Genomic DNA, 16,308 nt, shown 5'->3' on the forward strand with positions numbered 1-16,308 from the left:
AATAACACAGAGATTTCCCATTTCGGAACTCGCTCTAATTTCAAGCTCATCAATAGCCAAGCTGAAGTTCCCCACATTACTCCTCTGTATGCCTCTCTGTATTTACAGGTGTTTGTCTTAGGGCTGTGGACATTGTTATTATTATCAGTAAACACCCCTGCACCTGAAAGTAATTGTGTGTTTTGTACCTGCACTGCACTCACCTGTATCCACTCGCCACTTTGCCACAGTAACTTGAAAACTTTTTATGATAACAAAAAGGTCTAATTAAGTACACTATTAGTTCAATTAAGGGTTTGATGAAGTAATTGAGAACTCAGTTGGAATGAAAACCATCAGACACAGCGGCACCCCTGGACCAGAATTGGGAAACCCTGCACTAGAGAACCTGGAACCCTCCAAAAGAAAACAATAAACAAACATTGCTGTAATGTAGCACACCCTGGTACTTCAATTACCACTTTGATACCATTGGTACATCAAAATATGAAAGTGATGCATTTCTCTACCACTGGCTCATACTAGTGTGGTGTTTCTGCTTCTGTACCAGTAGAGTGTGCTGTTGGTCCATTGAAAATGATCCTAGCACATTACACTTCATCGATTCATCATTTGCATGTCAAATGTAGCCATAATCAACCCCTAACAGGGAGTAGTTAAATATCTAGCAGGACAAGCCAGGAAACTCACTAAGAAAGACATTTCAATTATTTCAATTTCATTATTGGATGCTAGGGGTGTAATAGTTTACAATCCATGTGTTAAACATTTCACATTTTTTGTAAATGCTTAACCGTTGTCAAAGGTGTGCAGGTCAGTTAAAGAGGTGTATTGTTTCCAGTAGGATGTGTACAGTGTAAGGTAAGTCTTTTACACATGCACATCAATGTTGCTCACATGTAGCCCTAATGCTGACTGAGGGCTTTTTTCAACCCTTTGCGGTCCTATGTCGGATCTGGTCCGACATTACAATTTTCCCTTTCCAATCTGATGTCGGATCCTGTCCAACGTCATCAAAAAAGACGTCAAGCACGGGTCTCTAGTCGTTTTTTCTCCAGAAAAAGCCAAGAAAACCTTTTAATGGCTGAGTGAGACCGGTAGGAGCAGAATGCAGCTGGGAAAAAAAGGGGGGGGGGGGGGGGGGGGAGTGTCTCTAAGCAATACACATAGCCCCTGCACCATAGAGATAACACGCACACAAACAAAGACAAATGAGACAGCTGCTTCTGCAACCGGCGCTCAAAGAATATCACAGACATTTTCAGGGCTTTTTGAACTGTTACAGTTATAAAATAATTACTTGGATTGCATTATTGAGGAGTTTGGCTTGTATCCAAATCAAATTGGGCACACCTCACTAGTCCTAGATTAAGTGAGCATTGCTGTTTTTTATGTAGAAATGGCAAACTCAAAATGCAGCCTAACCGTGACAAGCTGTTTTTGTCACACGTGGACAAGGGCCAAACAAAAACACACACTGTGATGTTGCTGAAGTCTGACAGTTTTCTTCATGGCCTCTATGTTAGGGTTACAGGAAGTCTTATTACTGTTTCCACTTTTAAGGCTTCTTATCCAGCAAATTCTAAACTATTTTAACACTAAATATTAAAAATAGAATACATTAAGACAAGATATTATTAACATGCTTAAAAGTGTATGAATATATTTTCATATAACAAACAGATCCTTTTCTATGGAGGTCAGGCATTAAAACGACCAGATTACCTAACAGAGTTTCTGTCTCTGTTTAAACCTCATTTTAACATAAACATTTTAACAAACCTCCAAATATTAGGACCCACCATGTTAGGAATCACAAAGAATCCCTGTTCCACAAGAAGTGAATTTATGCTGTTGTGGCAGTATCGATGGGTTTCACAGTCAATGTCAGAATAAAACCTGGAATACATAACCATATCAGCAGTATGAAGATAAGATAACAAGATAAGATGTAGAAATGTATTTTGCACATTTGCTGATCGGCAGTTTAGACATAGAATCTTATGCCTATAGTAAAATATTAATTTGTTAAGTGATGCAACACTGACCAACCTCAGCCTCTGAACACTAGGATGCCTGGATATTTTTCACACTTTTCTATCGGTGTTATTTGGTGAGATGAAACAGACTCAACAATCTGATTTGTTGAACGGTTCCACTGTCCTTTTCTGTTCAACCAGAGCCAGGTCAACAAACAGATCCAAAAACATCGACCAAGCGGACGACGCCTGGCTCTGTGCGCCTCCCCGAATTCTACCTACAGTACAGATACCTGGAGCGTTCCCAAGCAAGGCAATGCTGCATCAGTCTTGCATCAAGCCCTTGTGCTTGTGTGTGACAGTGAACTTGTGCACACAAAAAGGATTACATTGTTCCAGACCCCTTTGTTTACTGTTAGCGTGTGCTTTGCACAGCACTGTTTATTTGAGGAGACAGTGACTCAGCAAAGAGCAGCCAATGTCGAGTCAAAACAGCTCACAACAGGTCCTGACTCGTAGGAAGCACAGGTGGGAGGAGTCTCCGGCTGCAGCAGCACAAGGGGCAGATAAGTGCTGCTTAGTGGCACTATGCATGTGAGCGATAAGGAATGATATGGGTGTAAGGATGTAAGAATCATTAACAACTTATAAATGTAACTGTGTACAGAGTCTGTGCAGAATCCTTCATAATCACTTTAAAAACTGTCATACCATGCCTATAAGCATTCATAACATTTTTGTTGCATTTGTTCATGGATCTTTACAGGTATACTGTCTGGCCACTTTAATAGGACCTGGCTGCCAGATTGGATTAAAGATGCAAATTAGATTGATCATGTGTTGTGACAAGTGATCCCAGCAGAGCTTTAAAGCTTCAGTAGTTTCCATGAGCATTGTTCCACTCAACAATGCAGCAGTGTACCCTGTGCCGATGGCTACAACATGATACTGCCTCCATCTCCATGCCAACGACAGAAAACATCACAACACTTCCACCCGGATCTCAATCTTGCTGAGCCTGTTTGAACACTGTATTGTAATCACAATCCATTGCCTACCTCTTCACAAAATAACAATGACTGAATGGATTAACATGCTTTGGCTGTAATAAGGGCAAACAGTGGCCAACCCTGATATTAGGTGCAGGTCTTAATAAAGTGGTCATGTACTGTACGTATGCATTTTTAATTGTTGTGCATTTGGCAGTAATAAAGATGTCACTGGTTTATACAGCCTGGTGTCTGCAGTGTGTCACGTGAGGATGGAGGGGAGCTGTTCTGCAGTACTGCCACATCACATCAGCCCTGTGGAGAGCAGCCAGAGAGGGAAGCATCAGGGCCTGCTCTCTCCCTGCTCAGCCCTGCGGAGAGCAGCCAGAGAGGGAAGCAGGGCCTGCTCTCTCCCTGTGGAGAGCAGCCAGAGAGGGAAGAAGGGCCTGCTCTCTCCCTGCTCAGCCCTGCAGAGAGAAGCCAGAGAGGGATGCAGCAGGCCTGCTCTCTCCCTGCGGAGAGCAGACAGAGAGGGAAGCATCGGGGCCTGCTCTCTCCCTGCTCAGCCCTGTGGAGAGCAGCCAGAGAGAGAATCACCAGGTCCTGCTCTCTCCATGCTCAGCCTTACCTCCATATGGAAAGAAAACAAATTAGGTGTTGTATTGGTCATACAGCTTGTTAACGCAACAACAGTATGATTCTATAGTGGAAATGAGTTTTTGTATGTGTTGCAAACTGCATACCCAAAGGCAACTGAAGTAATAAATGTCCTTCTGATATAAGTGGTACCTGTTTACAGAACACCCTGCTGTGTCCCATATTTTCTGTATGGCAGGACATTTTTTAAACATATTAACGACTCTTCTGAATTTTTTTAAAATCAAATAGGGGGAGGTGCATTGTTCAACACGACAGCGTTCACCAGGAGAAAAATAATCTCTCTTCTAAACAGTGTATCCAGATCATGGTCCCTCCTGCAACAGTGCTGGGCCCTCCAGCGGTGGCGATGCTGGTAAAGGTGCACGATCCTCTGACGCTGGGGACACTGTCAGAGGGGCTGGGCACTTCGGCAGGGGCGGACGTGTGAGACACTCCAGCGGTGGCAATGCTGGAGGTGGCAATGCTGGAGGTGGCAACTCCGGCAGTGGTGACTCTGGCTGTGTCAACATTGGCAGCAGTGCAGGGTACTCTGGTGGCAAACAGCAATGTGACTGACTGGCAGTTGAAGGGTTCTATAGTAGTTACCCTGTGGAGCAGACACTCTCCTCATCGATGTAAACAAAGCAAGCTTTCAGTCAGCTCCCACCTGTGTAGCTATGGCCATGGTGCAGTAGCCTTGAACTGGTGCTGCTGCGATGCTAAACAGGTGTAGACTCCATGGCACGCCCCCCGGCCACCTTCCGATCAGCTCAGATCCAAGTAAGCGTTCCTGCTTACCACAGCAGCAGTCACATGTTAAGCATCTGTAACCCCTGAGTTCCAAATGGACAGTCATTGTTTTATGGCATCAGATGTTTGTTTGGCATCGTTTGTACTTTGAACTGTAATTCTGTTGCTTGTAAGTTTGCTGAATCGGCAGATCATGGAACAGATTTGCTACTAATGTTCTCACTGCTCTTGACCCATTGGAATTCGGGGAGAGTCCAGTTTGGTGTGCAGCATGAGTACGAATTAGGCCGTTTATCAAAAGCGAGAACAATTTCATGTTTGGTATGGAAATCCAGATTTGAATTAAAAAAAAATCCATGAGCACATGGCAACACATCCTGTTGGGGGGCGGGGCACACATTCTGGGGGTGGGATTTGTGAACCACCTCCCACCTCAAATCAATCAGCTCCTGCCCTGGTCTTATAACCTCACAGAAATCTAAAAATACAGGAAATGTTTCCGTGATGAAGCCCAGCAACCGCTTAGTGTGCTGCTGACTCAGCGAGGGGCCTGTGCTGCTGATCACCTAGCCCAGTTAAAGCAGTTTCCACTCATAGTCCTTCATTACAGCTGGAGGGCAGAGGGCCCTTTAAGCTTCCTCTGCACTGCCTGTCCGAATGCAGCCTCTCTTACATATACAGCCCAAGAGAAAATATGAAAATAGTTCATATTTCTGCTGCTCCACATGTCAAAATGACAAATTTTAAATATATGTACTTTGATAACTAAAGACTTGCAAACAGTGTTGAATTACAGGACTCAGTATTCATTCAAAGGCCAGCAACTGAAATTAAGATTTGGTGTAGTCTTAACACATAAAAACGGGATACTTCGGCCAGTCAAAAATGTAAAACCTCTTTCTGTGAGCTGAGAATGTTTGTTGCCCATTTTAACCCACGACTCAGACCCCTCTTACTAAATATCTTGGTGTCCCTGAACAAATAGCCATCGGCTCTCATTCAAATGATTTGAATCTGTCGCTCTAATAAGTGCAGTGGTACAGACTTGGGCGTTTATCCACTCAAGAGTCGGTTTATTTCCTTGTGTATATATCAAACAAAAGTAGCCTAGACGATAGTTAAAAACAGCTGCAGCACTTATTCAAGGGTGGCGGCAATTAGATGTACTACGGTTTTCGAAAAGCACTTTTTTATTTATTTATTTATTTATTTTTACTGTATTTGAGAGAGGCGTGTATTGAAGTTTATTTCTGCAGATACAACTTGATCAGGATGGCGAAGAAGTCCTGCAAATTAGCTTTTAAACTGAAAGCTGCTGAGCTCGCAGATCAGAAAGTTTTTCTTTTTTTTTATTTTTCCATTTTCCATTATTGAGAGCGTCATTTATTCGAGGAGAGTGTCTACTACAAATCTGATATCTGACTGTTGTTATGTGTGCATGTGAATGCTAGTTTAATTTAATATATTTTTATTTATTTAAATAACTTGGAGAAGATGTATTTTCTTGTATCTAAATATATCTTTTTGTGTATAGTATACAGTCATTATAGAATTGTCGGGGTGTGGATGTTTCTGATGCGGACTGGGTGTGTCATGAGATTGTCTTTTGGAGTGTTGTTGTTTTTGGGGATTTGAGGTGGCTGCTGTCTTGGGTTATTTATCCGATGATCGACTCCCTTCTGTAAATGTTACTTTATTTCTATTATTTTGTTTTTCCATTATCGTGTTTGTCCCGGGACTGCCAAGGAAAAAAATTATCTGATAGCTAAATCTGGGTGCAATGCATCTTACGACATGTCATAACAAATAAATGAATAAATACAAATGTGTTAGTGTGCACGACTTCTGCCCTGTCACACTGTTTACAAACTTTTCCCTTTTCCACATATCATATGAATACACGCATACAGCTCCACCTTTGGTGAATGAACTAAATTTGGAACAACAGAGCATCTAGCATTGTAATAAATTGCAATATATCTTTAAACAAAATTGTGTAACTTACGCGTTTTTGGAACAGCGTGAACTTTGTATCGGCAATGGTCGAGTAGCTTCACAACACACACAGGGAGTCAGAACCTTAGATTAAAACCACAAGTTTAATCACAAAACAATTTAGAACAAAAGCCAAACAAACATTTCCCAAAAAGAAATAATACATTCTTCTATACTTTTATTATATCAACCACAACAAATGCAAACAATTAGGACCGGGTAAAAGGATTTTAAGTAGATAGTAATATGAGCACAGGGAATGGAATGAGACGACAGAAATGGAAGCAGAGTAAAAATCAGTTAGTATAGAAGGAAGAAAGCACTTTTTTTTTTTTTTTTTTATACACATAGCATGGAGTGGCCTACCAGGTGCAGTGTCTAATGTTCTTATAAAAAATGCAATGTGAAGATTCATGTGGTAAGTTGTGAGTTCTTTACATGTTACACTTTAATACAACAAAGCTGTTTTACATTAACTCATTCCATCAATATTTTATCAGGACTAGCTATCTTTCTTTACCTGCCCAGGTGCTGGTGATATTATAAAGCAATACTTACTCTATATTGGTCATCACTCCTGTTAAATGGGTGTGTGTTTTATAAGGAATGTCACTGGCTTCTTCAGATGGGTGTGTGTTTTATAAGGAATGTAACTGGCTTCTTCAGATGGGTGTGTATTTTAAGGCTTGCAATTGGTTCTTTTGTTATTTAGGTGTGTGCACAGTGCTTTAAAGGTGGTGAATTATTTATCAAATAAGTTATTGATATAATGGAAAAATAAATGAAGTATTTTGCATAACCAAACCCTTAATCTCCTCATGTAAAAATGTTCCACTACACCTTTGTTCCAGAAATCATTACCAACAACATAGCGCTAGATCCAGGTTTCGGTCAAGGAGGGCTGAACTGGTTTGCCAATTCACAACTATGCACTTGTGTCTCTCTTTTAAACATTTTCTTTGTTTTTCCAGTATGTGTGTTCTTACTGTACAAGTTGGTGCTAACAAAATAATTCCAGTCAATCTTACTTGTGCACACTGCTATCTTTTTGGTGACTCAGATTTTCCTATTTGAAAACATTATGGTAAAGGAGTGTTAGATTTATTAAATCACCATTTTTCTTTCAGCTGTTAGTGAAGAAAATGTACCGATCGCTCCTTGCAGGTACTTCAGTGCTGCACTACAAGGCAACTGGGAGAGGTTGCATGAAGGAACTAAGCCGATACTGAAAACACAATTACTTAAAAAGCAGTGATTGGTACTCAAAGGTGAGCCTATGCATTTAGCTTTTAGTAGTCTCAATTTTTTTTATGAATATATATTTAAAGAAAAACATGCTCAGGGAGTCACCTTTGCCAGTACTGACTGCTCTAGTGTTGTAACTTGTGAGATCACAAAATTAAGAAAGCCTGATCAACTGAACAATGACAGCATACAGAACCAAAAGTGGGACATGAATTTTAAAATAGTTTACTACACTTGACACCATCCACTTTGTTCTTACAAATTTTTAGCTTCATACGAGATGGTGAAGGTATGTTGCTGGTTGTTGCTGAATCACTGGACTCCTAATACTTTTCAAAACAATTTCAGCTAACATCCTAAGCATCAACAATAGCTCAGTGAAACTAGAAGTTGGTCATTTTCAATTAATTATAGTTGAAATATTTTCACCAGTTTGTAATGTACCTTCCTAAAAAACCCCAGCATCCAGCTCTTATAGTAATTTACTTTATCCATTTACCCTAAATTCTGGCCCCAATAAAGGCATTCAGTTATTGATACAAACTGCAACATGCATAGAACTTCTGAAAACATCAGCAGGAATTTACCAGAGGAAATCAACCAGCTCCTGCAGTACTAGCTCTCAATGGACTTCACCCAAGTGTTGCCATTTGCAAGAGGCAGCCATTTAGAAGCCTGTTGGTAGCACTACTGGATTATCCACAGAACAAAGCCACCAAAGCCCTTCGTACATCACCGAGGCAATCTAATCAAATCACCATGTTGTGATTCACCAAACATGACAATCTAATGCAACTGGTACAAAAAGGCCTCATCCAAACCTCACCTTAAAGCTTATTAAGTTAATGGGGATAGATAAAGCTAGTGCTTAACCTTTTAAAGGCTTACCCACATAGTTTGCACCTAAATGCCTGCCTTTTTGTTGACTGGGACAGAAGGCAATACCAGAAACGGAAGTCACAAGATCAATTGAAGACAGCGATTAGTGCTTTATTTTGACAAACATAATTAATTGACCCTGAAGGCGACTCTAGTGAACAAAGCTTACATCTTTTAAAAATAAAAAAATAAAAGGGTGTTACAACCATGTTTGTGTGTGGTGCTTGGATGTAGACAATTATTCAGCAATAAGATTTTTAGCAACATTATATATAAATAGACGAATGAAATGCTATGTTCCAAGAACCAGAGGTCACTCGCTGTAGCCAAGGTTTGGTTGAGAGATAAAAGTAAAACAAAACAAAAAAAATCCTTGTTTAAAGGAAATCCCTTGATTTGAGCATATTGATAGTTTAAGAAAGTATCCTTGATTTATAAAAGACACTTGTTAGAATGACATTGGACACATTTTAGGCTAAATCATACTTAACATAAAATGTTCCAATATTCCTTGTTGGGGTAGAAATTTAACTTAACAACATTTTACCCCCAAATCAGAAGCCCTACTTATTGACCTGATTGAACAGTTGCAGACTAGAACTGCCACACAAAACCATCACTGCCACCCTTACTTCCAATACCGCCTAGAGCAGCAAGGTTATAGCCAATATACTTGTTGTTAAATAAAAGACCACACAATTTTTCATGAAGGATCTAGCACTTTATTTATATTGACATGTCATTTTTTGGACTTTTGGAGAAGACATACGTAATAACCTGAAATTAAAAAAAAAAAAAAAAAAAAAAAGCCATTTCATGCTAACAGTAGCCTTCAGACTGATCCTTTTTATAAGTCTGGAGAGAGCATGTAAACAGGCCGGCTTCTCTGTACAACACCGGCCAAATCTGCCTCTCCCAGGAAAGTCTGTGGCCCTGCTTGCCTGTCCCCTCAAGTGTTTCGACACCAGCCAGACCCCCTGTAGGTGGAACCCAAGGTTTTTCTGTAGGACACCTTGGCCTACCAGGGAATGCTGGAAACAAAAGAATTGTACATTCGAAAAAAAACCCTTTTGGAGTAAAAGACAGCTGCCTCCTGAAGCACAGGCTTCTCTGTATCTACGCCCAGCTACAGAGTACAATAATAAATAGGAACACAAGAAATGTTCAAGTATTAAAGTGTTTAACACTTTTTTGCCATAATGGTAGCCAGTTTCTCTGTAACCACACTAGCTGTCAACAGGCAAGGGCTTTTGTTTTTAAATAAAAAATACCCTTAAAAAAAAAAAAAATTGTTATTTTGTGCAGTTTGTGGAATTAACTTTCTTATAAAGAAAAAAAAAATTCTAAAGTACCAGAGTGCAACCTACAGACCTTGGGAATAAGACATTCTGACTTCCCTGTATCTCGTCCAAGGCAGCCAGGGCCTGAGCTGGAAAATGTTCTAAGTCCAGGTTTGGCTAGTGCCAATACTACGATGCATAGCTGTTTTAATTAACCCACGTTGCAACTGTGCCGTCATTACGTACATCCTCCAACAAGAGACCAGAGAGGGAGAATACAAAAAATAAATAAAAAGAAAGACCCAACGAAACACATTGAAAGCACCATTCTACAGGTTTTAAAAGACTGCAACAAGCCTATAGCGTATTAAAACTAGGCAGGTGAGCAATCGATGTTTTCAAATTAGAAAGGATAGTTTAAAATTTAGTGCATTGCGGTTTCCGTTACCACCTTACATAGACAAGAGGGGTGCAGAGGGAAGAAAGGTGAAAAGGAGACCAGGTATATCCATTAGTACTGATTGAAGCTGCTTCCACATGCCAGTTTAAATTTAAAAAGGCAATTACATAACCTACAAAAAAGATGCATACCCAGAAGAGGTGACATCATAAAATACTGAGCCTTTCTAATGGTCCCATATACATACAAGCTAAGCTAACAGTACAGCGCTGGGAGAACTGTTTGGAGCGGCAATGAAATGGAAAGGGAGTGAAGACAGAAAGTTGTATTAATTTGGGAAGAGGGGGCCTCTTCCCCCTAAAGGCCTGACAGGCTTCTCTGTAGTATACACCAACAGGCCTGGGGGAAAAAAGCTTAACACTTGTGTTTAGTATTGGAGTTTTTTGGGCATTTCCCAAGAGAAAGAATCTCTACCAAAGTGGCCATAAGCAGCGGTCCTCTGATAAATGGGTTTCTTCAGCTGCAACTCCCTAGAATACAGAAGTCAATCATTTAAACGCTGTTACAGTTGCGATCACGTCACTCCTTTGATGCTGGTTCAGCAATACTATACTTACCCTTTCTGCCAGACCAACCCCCCCACCCCACCCAAAAATAAATAAATGAGGGGAGTGGGTGTATTTTAAAACTTACCACACCAGCAGAGCTCCCACTTCCAGAAAAAGGGGCATGTTCTTGGATTTTAGTTGGAAATTGGGCATTCCGTTATTGTGAACAGGGCTTACTGTCAGTCTACACAAAGGGTAACGAACCAATTATCTGCTTCTCTATGTGCTAACCACAACAGAAATACCGGTTACCTAGTCCAGCAGTTTCCAAACTAGGGTCCCCTCTCTCGCACCACTCAGGGGTAGTATATGCGGTTCTGTTATATGCATTTTTCACTGTAATCATCAGCTTTGGTGGGGTTAGAGCAGTGCTTGAAAACCACTGCTCGTCTGGTTATAAAAACATTCCTGTCTACACATTTCAAAGTACTTTACTTACTTTCCTAGGGGCTCCGAGACAAAGTTAGTCTATGGTTAGAAATAGCCCTCGCTGCAACCTGTCTGCACATGAACTGCTACCCCTGTCTTATAGCAAGGTTTGGAAATGCACTACGTAAGAGCTGGCAAGGCTCTGCCAAGCACAAACATGAACCGTTCACTTTACCTGACAATGACTCCAGGGCGGAGGTCAAAGTTCTTCTTGACGATCTCCAGGAGCTCCCTCTCGGTCTTCTGGGAGGTCCCGTAGTGGAAAATGGAGATGGACAGTGGGTGGGCCACTCCAATGGCATATGCAACCTACATTACAAACAGTTAACATTTGCACTTTTCTTTAAACAAAGTATCTCTGAAACAAGTTCATGCATTGCCATCATCCAAGTGTGGTTATTTGGGTACATGCTATAACCCTGTAGATCTAAAATAGATTCCAACTAGAACTTATTTTTCCATTAAACAAAACTGCTCAAGGACTGCCCTGGGAAAAGGTCAAGGTAATTCAGGAACAAAAAAAGAAAAGTAAAGATTGCACAAGAAAACTTTACCTGGACAAGTACCCGCTTGCAGAGCCCAGCCTTGACCAGGGACTTTGCAACCCAGCGGGCAGCATAGGCAGCTGAGCGATCCACTTTAGTGTAGTCCTTCCCAGAAAAAGCACCACCCCCATGGGCACCCCACCCTCCATAGGTATCGACAATGATTTTGCGGCCAGTTAGACCAGCATCACCCTGAAAATAAATAGAAACTTAAATGAGAAGGGAGCTGTCTGCGAAGCTTTTTGTTGAAGGCATTATATTAGTGCTAACCAAGGTTACGCAATCCATTTTCTTACCTCAAACAGTATTACTTCGCTTTTCCTACATTTAAAAGGATGTAACAAAGAACTTAATGTGGGTCAATGCTACAGATGAAGCTGGTGTACCTATTCACTTCGTATTGTAGTATAAACAAATGATCTAGCTGCAAATCAGACCACTGGACCTACAGTTTATTGATAACGTTTTAATTGAGATATATTCATATCCCGAATTAAGCTGAGGCAAAGAACGTGCTTTAGAGAACTCTCAAATGTAATAAATGCAGTCAAAATAAATGTTATTTTCACCTGAGGTCCTCCAATGACAAAGCGGCCACTGGGTTGCAGGTGGTATATGGTATCATCGTCCAAATACACAGAGGGTACCACCGCCTTAATGACTTTCTCCTTCAGGGCATCTCTCATTTCATCCAGACAGACATCCTCGTCGTGCTGCACAGAGACCACGATGGTGTGGACCCGGACAGGGATCACTGCCCCGCGGTCCTGACGGTACTGCACCGTCACCTGCAGGAGGGGGAGAACAGTGCGGCTTACAGGCAAGCCTGAACAGCCATGCTCAGCTCTGAACCAAGACTGCTTCAGGAGGTTGAACTACATACAGGCAAGGACAGCAACTGTATCCAAGAAACAACTCAATCTGCAGTAATTATAGAATTCCCTGAAATACAACAGCTGAACACAATGCCATGCTTTTCAACTGCTGTTGAATGAGATGAATATTGCTTGCAATGACCTTGGATAAAACGGATCATGGCAATTTACCTGAGTCTTCGAGTCTGGACGCAGCCAGGGAAGTGTGCCGTTACGACGCAGCTCAGCCATCTTAGCGTTCAGTTTGTGGGCAAGGACAATGGTGAGGGGCATGCACTCCGCGGTCTCATCTGTAGCATAGCCGAACATCAAGCCCTAGAAACAAAAATGCACAGCTTATTACAAAGCGTGCAGTAGATCAAATAGCTATCACTTGAAAATTGCTCAATGTTCTTGCGCTTCAATTTCTGCGATTCTTACCTGATCCCCAGCACCTACATCCTCCTCATTCCTATCCAGATGGACACCTTGTGCAATATCTGGAGACTGCTGCTCCAGAGCTACCAGCACGTTGCAGGTCTTGTAATCAAACCCTGCAAGGAACCAGACACAGAATAAGAAACTGCCCAAGAGTAACGTGCAGAGGAACTGTGTGCATTTCACAAACGATTCAATCACTTATCCCATTTGCTCACCTTTGGAGGAATCATCGTAGCCAATGTGTTTAATGGTGTCTCTGACTATTTTCTGGTAGTCCACATTAGCCCGGGATGTGATCTCACCAGCCAAAAGGATCATACCAGTCTTTGCAACAGTTTCTACACAAAGAAAACAGAACATAACACACATCTTAAACAAGGATCGAATATTGGGGTTCAGCTCAATTGGGAGATGCATAATGTATACCTCGAAAGACTGAACTGGTCTGAAACAAGAATGCTCAAGGTATCTGAGAAATAAAACAAGCAAAAGATCTTACCACACGCAACTTTGGCATCTGGGTCCTGCTTAAGATGTGCATCCAAAACAGCATCACTGATCTGGTCACAAATCTTATCTATAAAAGACAAAATATAAATAAGAATACTTGGTTCTGAATTCACACTACTCCTCACTGCATTGGGAATATATTAACTAACAAAGCATGCCTTAGGTCACATGACCCTAAAGCCCTTGTGAATCCAGCATTAATGTTTTATATAAAACAACCTGGGGATTTAAGTTGCTTTAAGCAAACAATGTCTTAGTTTGTTAATATTTGGGTAGACCTCCAGTGAAGATATATATGGCGTGCATTCAAGTCTATTATAATGTAGTATTTAACATTGATATTAAGTGAATTAATGAAGTGAAAACAAATAATTAAACTTGACAAGTCGACAGCTGAGATTCAGGTGGGGTGCCTGAACACTCGTGACACTTCAGCAATTCCACTTGGATCTCTTATTGCACCAGAACTTTGACTTTAGTCTTTGGAAGTGTACCAGATTAGCTTGTACAACGATAACGGAACAAAACAGACGTATATCTGAATGCACTGCACCAGACAGCAAATGCTTCTACACCCAAAGAAAACGCCCACGAAGCCGCCGATTGGCTGAAAAATCTGCAACACGATAATCCAGTTTTCTGGTCGAGTTAGCAAATACATTTATGGGAAAACTTGGCAACCATTGGGTTTTTGAGTTGCCAGTTAAACTCGTAAAACGCCCCTTTAATAAAAGACATCCCTATTGTGGCAATTTACGCTTTACTAAATCCTTGAGCATTGACAACGTTTGCAGTATATTTGCATTACCGTCAGTAGGGTGAAACACGGAATTCTGTACAATTTAAAACAGCGGATATCAAAATCCCGCAGAAATATAGCAGTCTATGCTACATTTAAGTTGGTACAAGAGAAAGGCAACGCTGCAGCAACAAGACCAATTCATGTTTTGGGCAGATCGTGAAAATATACGTCGTCACCTTCTATTAGTCTTCATCTTTTTGCCGCAACATTATCAGATGGGCAGCCATGATGACGGTTACATGTCATTGACACACAAACAGAACTATGCGTTCTCTTTTTTGCAGTAAATTCTGATGCAAATCACAGCGAGGTGGAGGTACGGGTTAGAAACACAATCCTAGCGCCATTTTTATGTATTATTTTCGTCATCTATATTTTCATATTTTATTAGCGCCATATTATATATATATATATATATATATATATATATATATATATATATATATATATATATATATATATATATATATATATATATACACACACACACACACATATATAAACACACATATACACACACACACACATACCTCTAACCACTGCAACTGGAATGCATATTGCATCATGCAGGTTTCCAATCATGCAGGTTTTATGAAAGCCAAAAGGCAGCGAACTATTTATCAGGCAGTCGTGAGGTTTTAGAAAGGACGCGATTTACATTAAAATTAAAATTAATAAAAAAAATATAGCCCGGCTGCTATTAATCGCCTATCTAGCCAGCGAGAACGCGCATTCGGGGTTTCTAGAAAGAGAAAAAAAAAAAAGAAACCCCTGCATCCTGCTCTCGCGCTCTCATCCGCAGGAAATCCCAAAATCCCGGACCTGAGCGCGCCGAGACTACTAAACCGTGCGGTAAAAAATAACATTGAAAAAAAATAAACCAAAATAAAACGCGTCCCGTTTAATCCGTATTAGAAAGGGTAACATTAATACAATTGCCGTGTTTGGTATATTAAAAATACAACAATGTCTTAAAATTCCGTTAAAATAACCTCAAATGTATTATTTTGAGAACAAAACGGTGATCAAAAGTTGTGTTGTAAGAGATTTACACGGTTTCGATAATCTTACCATAACATACCAGTATACCAGCATGTGTTCACAAGCACCCCAGTCTGTGCAGCAAAACTGCCCGGTACTTCATAACCTCGTGTCCCGACAAAGACGTAACCATAGATTTTAAAAGAAAAATAAAAGGTTTAGGGGCTGTGAAAACTTATTTCGTGTAACAAATTACCGTCAGGACCTTTAGGGGGGTATTACAAATGCGGTGAAAACGAGTCCCCCCCCCCCCCTTTTAAATTAAGGGTAACCAAAGGCCGACGACAAGCATCATCAGAAAACTCACCGGGGTGACCTTCCCCGACTGACTCCGAAGTGAAAAGGAAGCAGTCTTCCTCGATCAGGGAGTTGTGGAAACCGTTCATCATTTTTCTCCTCTACGTGCGTTACTGTTTTTTTTATAAATCTGGAAACGTGTGTTTGTTTCGGAGAGCTTGGTGGCTCCGTTGTCAGTCTGCAGGATCCCAGTGCTGAATGAACACTGGCTCCCAGTGCACGACTATTTATCTGGCACTAAACCGCTAGTTACGTCAGCCATGCGTGTGGACGAGCGCTTTGCCTCCAGACGGAACCATTAAAATAGAAGTGGGTTTAACATATCCTTAAAAAAAAAAAGAAATCTATTTACAGACAGGCTGCAACAGTAAAATATTATCTGTCCAACATGACCCTTTCAGTGTTGCAGTAGCAAACCAGCACATTAAACAACCTTTCTGTGTTGCAAGAGCAAACCTAAACATTAAACAGCCTGGTTGCTACTCTCTCAGACACAGTTCAGAAAAAAAAAAACAAAATGGCACGGGCCTTTCCGTGTGATCATGTAACACTATCAAGTTCATTGCGAGACAGTAGAAAACGAATAGCAACTGCAAGATGCTTAAATATAATTGAGCATTATTCA

At 40.9% G+C, this 16,308-nt stretch overlaps 2 protein-coding genes across 2 annotated transcripts in view; one reads left to right on the forward strand and one right to left on the reverse strand.

Annotated features, from left to right (window-relative positions):
- LOC121302188 (U5 small nuclear ribonucleoprotein 200 kDa helicase-like) overlaps nucleotides 1-4,055 on the forward strand; it is a 14,745-nt gene extending 10,690 nt beyond the window's left edge. Inside the window, exon 16 of the mRNA XM_041232005.1 lies at nucleotides 3,921-4,055. Within this exon, the coding sequence (XP_041087939.1) occupies nucleotides 3,921-4,055 (135 nt within the window). The remainder of the gene's footprint in view (nucleotides 1-3,920) is intronic.
- Nucleotides 4,056-9,175: 5,120 nt separating this feature from the next.
- LOC121302336 (S-adenosylmethionine synthase-like) lies at nucleotides 9,176-15,893 on the reverse strand. Its single transcript, XM_041232243.1, has 9 exons — nucleotides 15,694-15,893; nucleotides 13,533-13,610; nucleotides 13,249-13,371; nucleotides 13,034-13,146; nucleotides 12,785-12,928; nucleotides 12,308-12,526; nucleotides 11,748-11,930; nucleotides 11,369-11,502; nucleotides 9,176-10,686 (listed from the first exon to the last, which is right to left on the reverse strand). The coding sequence occupies exons 1-9, from the start codon at nucleotides 15,773-15,775 to the stop codon at nucleotides 10,584-10,586; spliced, it is 1,179 nt and encodes a 392-aa protein (XP_041088177.1). The 5' UTR covers nucleotides 15,776-15,893; the 3' UTR covers nucleotides 9,176-10,583.
- Between the last annotated feature and the right edge of the window lie 415 nt (nucleotides 15,894-16,308).

This window comes from Polyodon spathula, chromosome 29, assembly GCF_017654505.1.
Source record: "Polyodon spathula isolate WHYD16114869_AA chromosome 29, ASM1765450v1, whole genome shotgun sequence".
NCBI classification, from domain to species: domain Eukaryota; kingdom Metazoa; phylum Chordata; class Actinopteri; order Acipenseriformes; family Polyodontidae; genus Polyodon; species Polyodon spathula.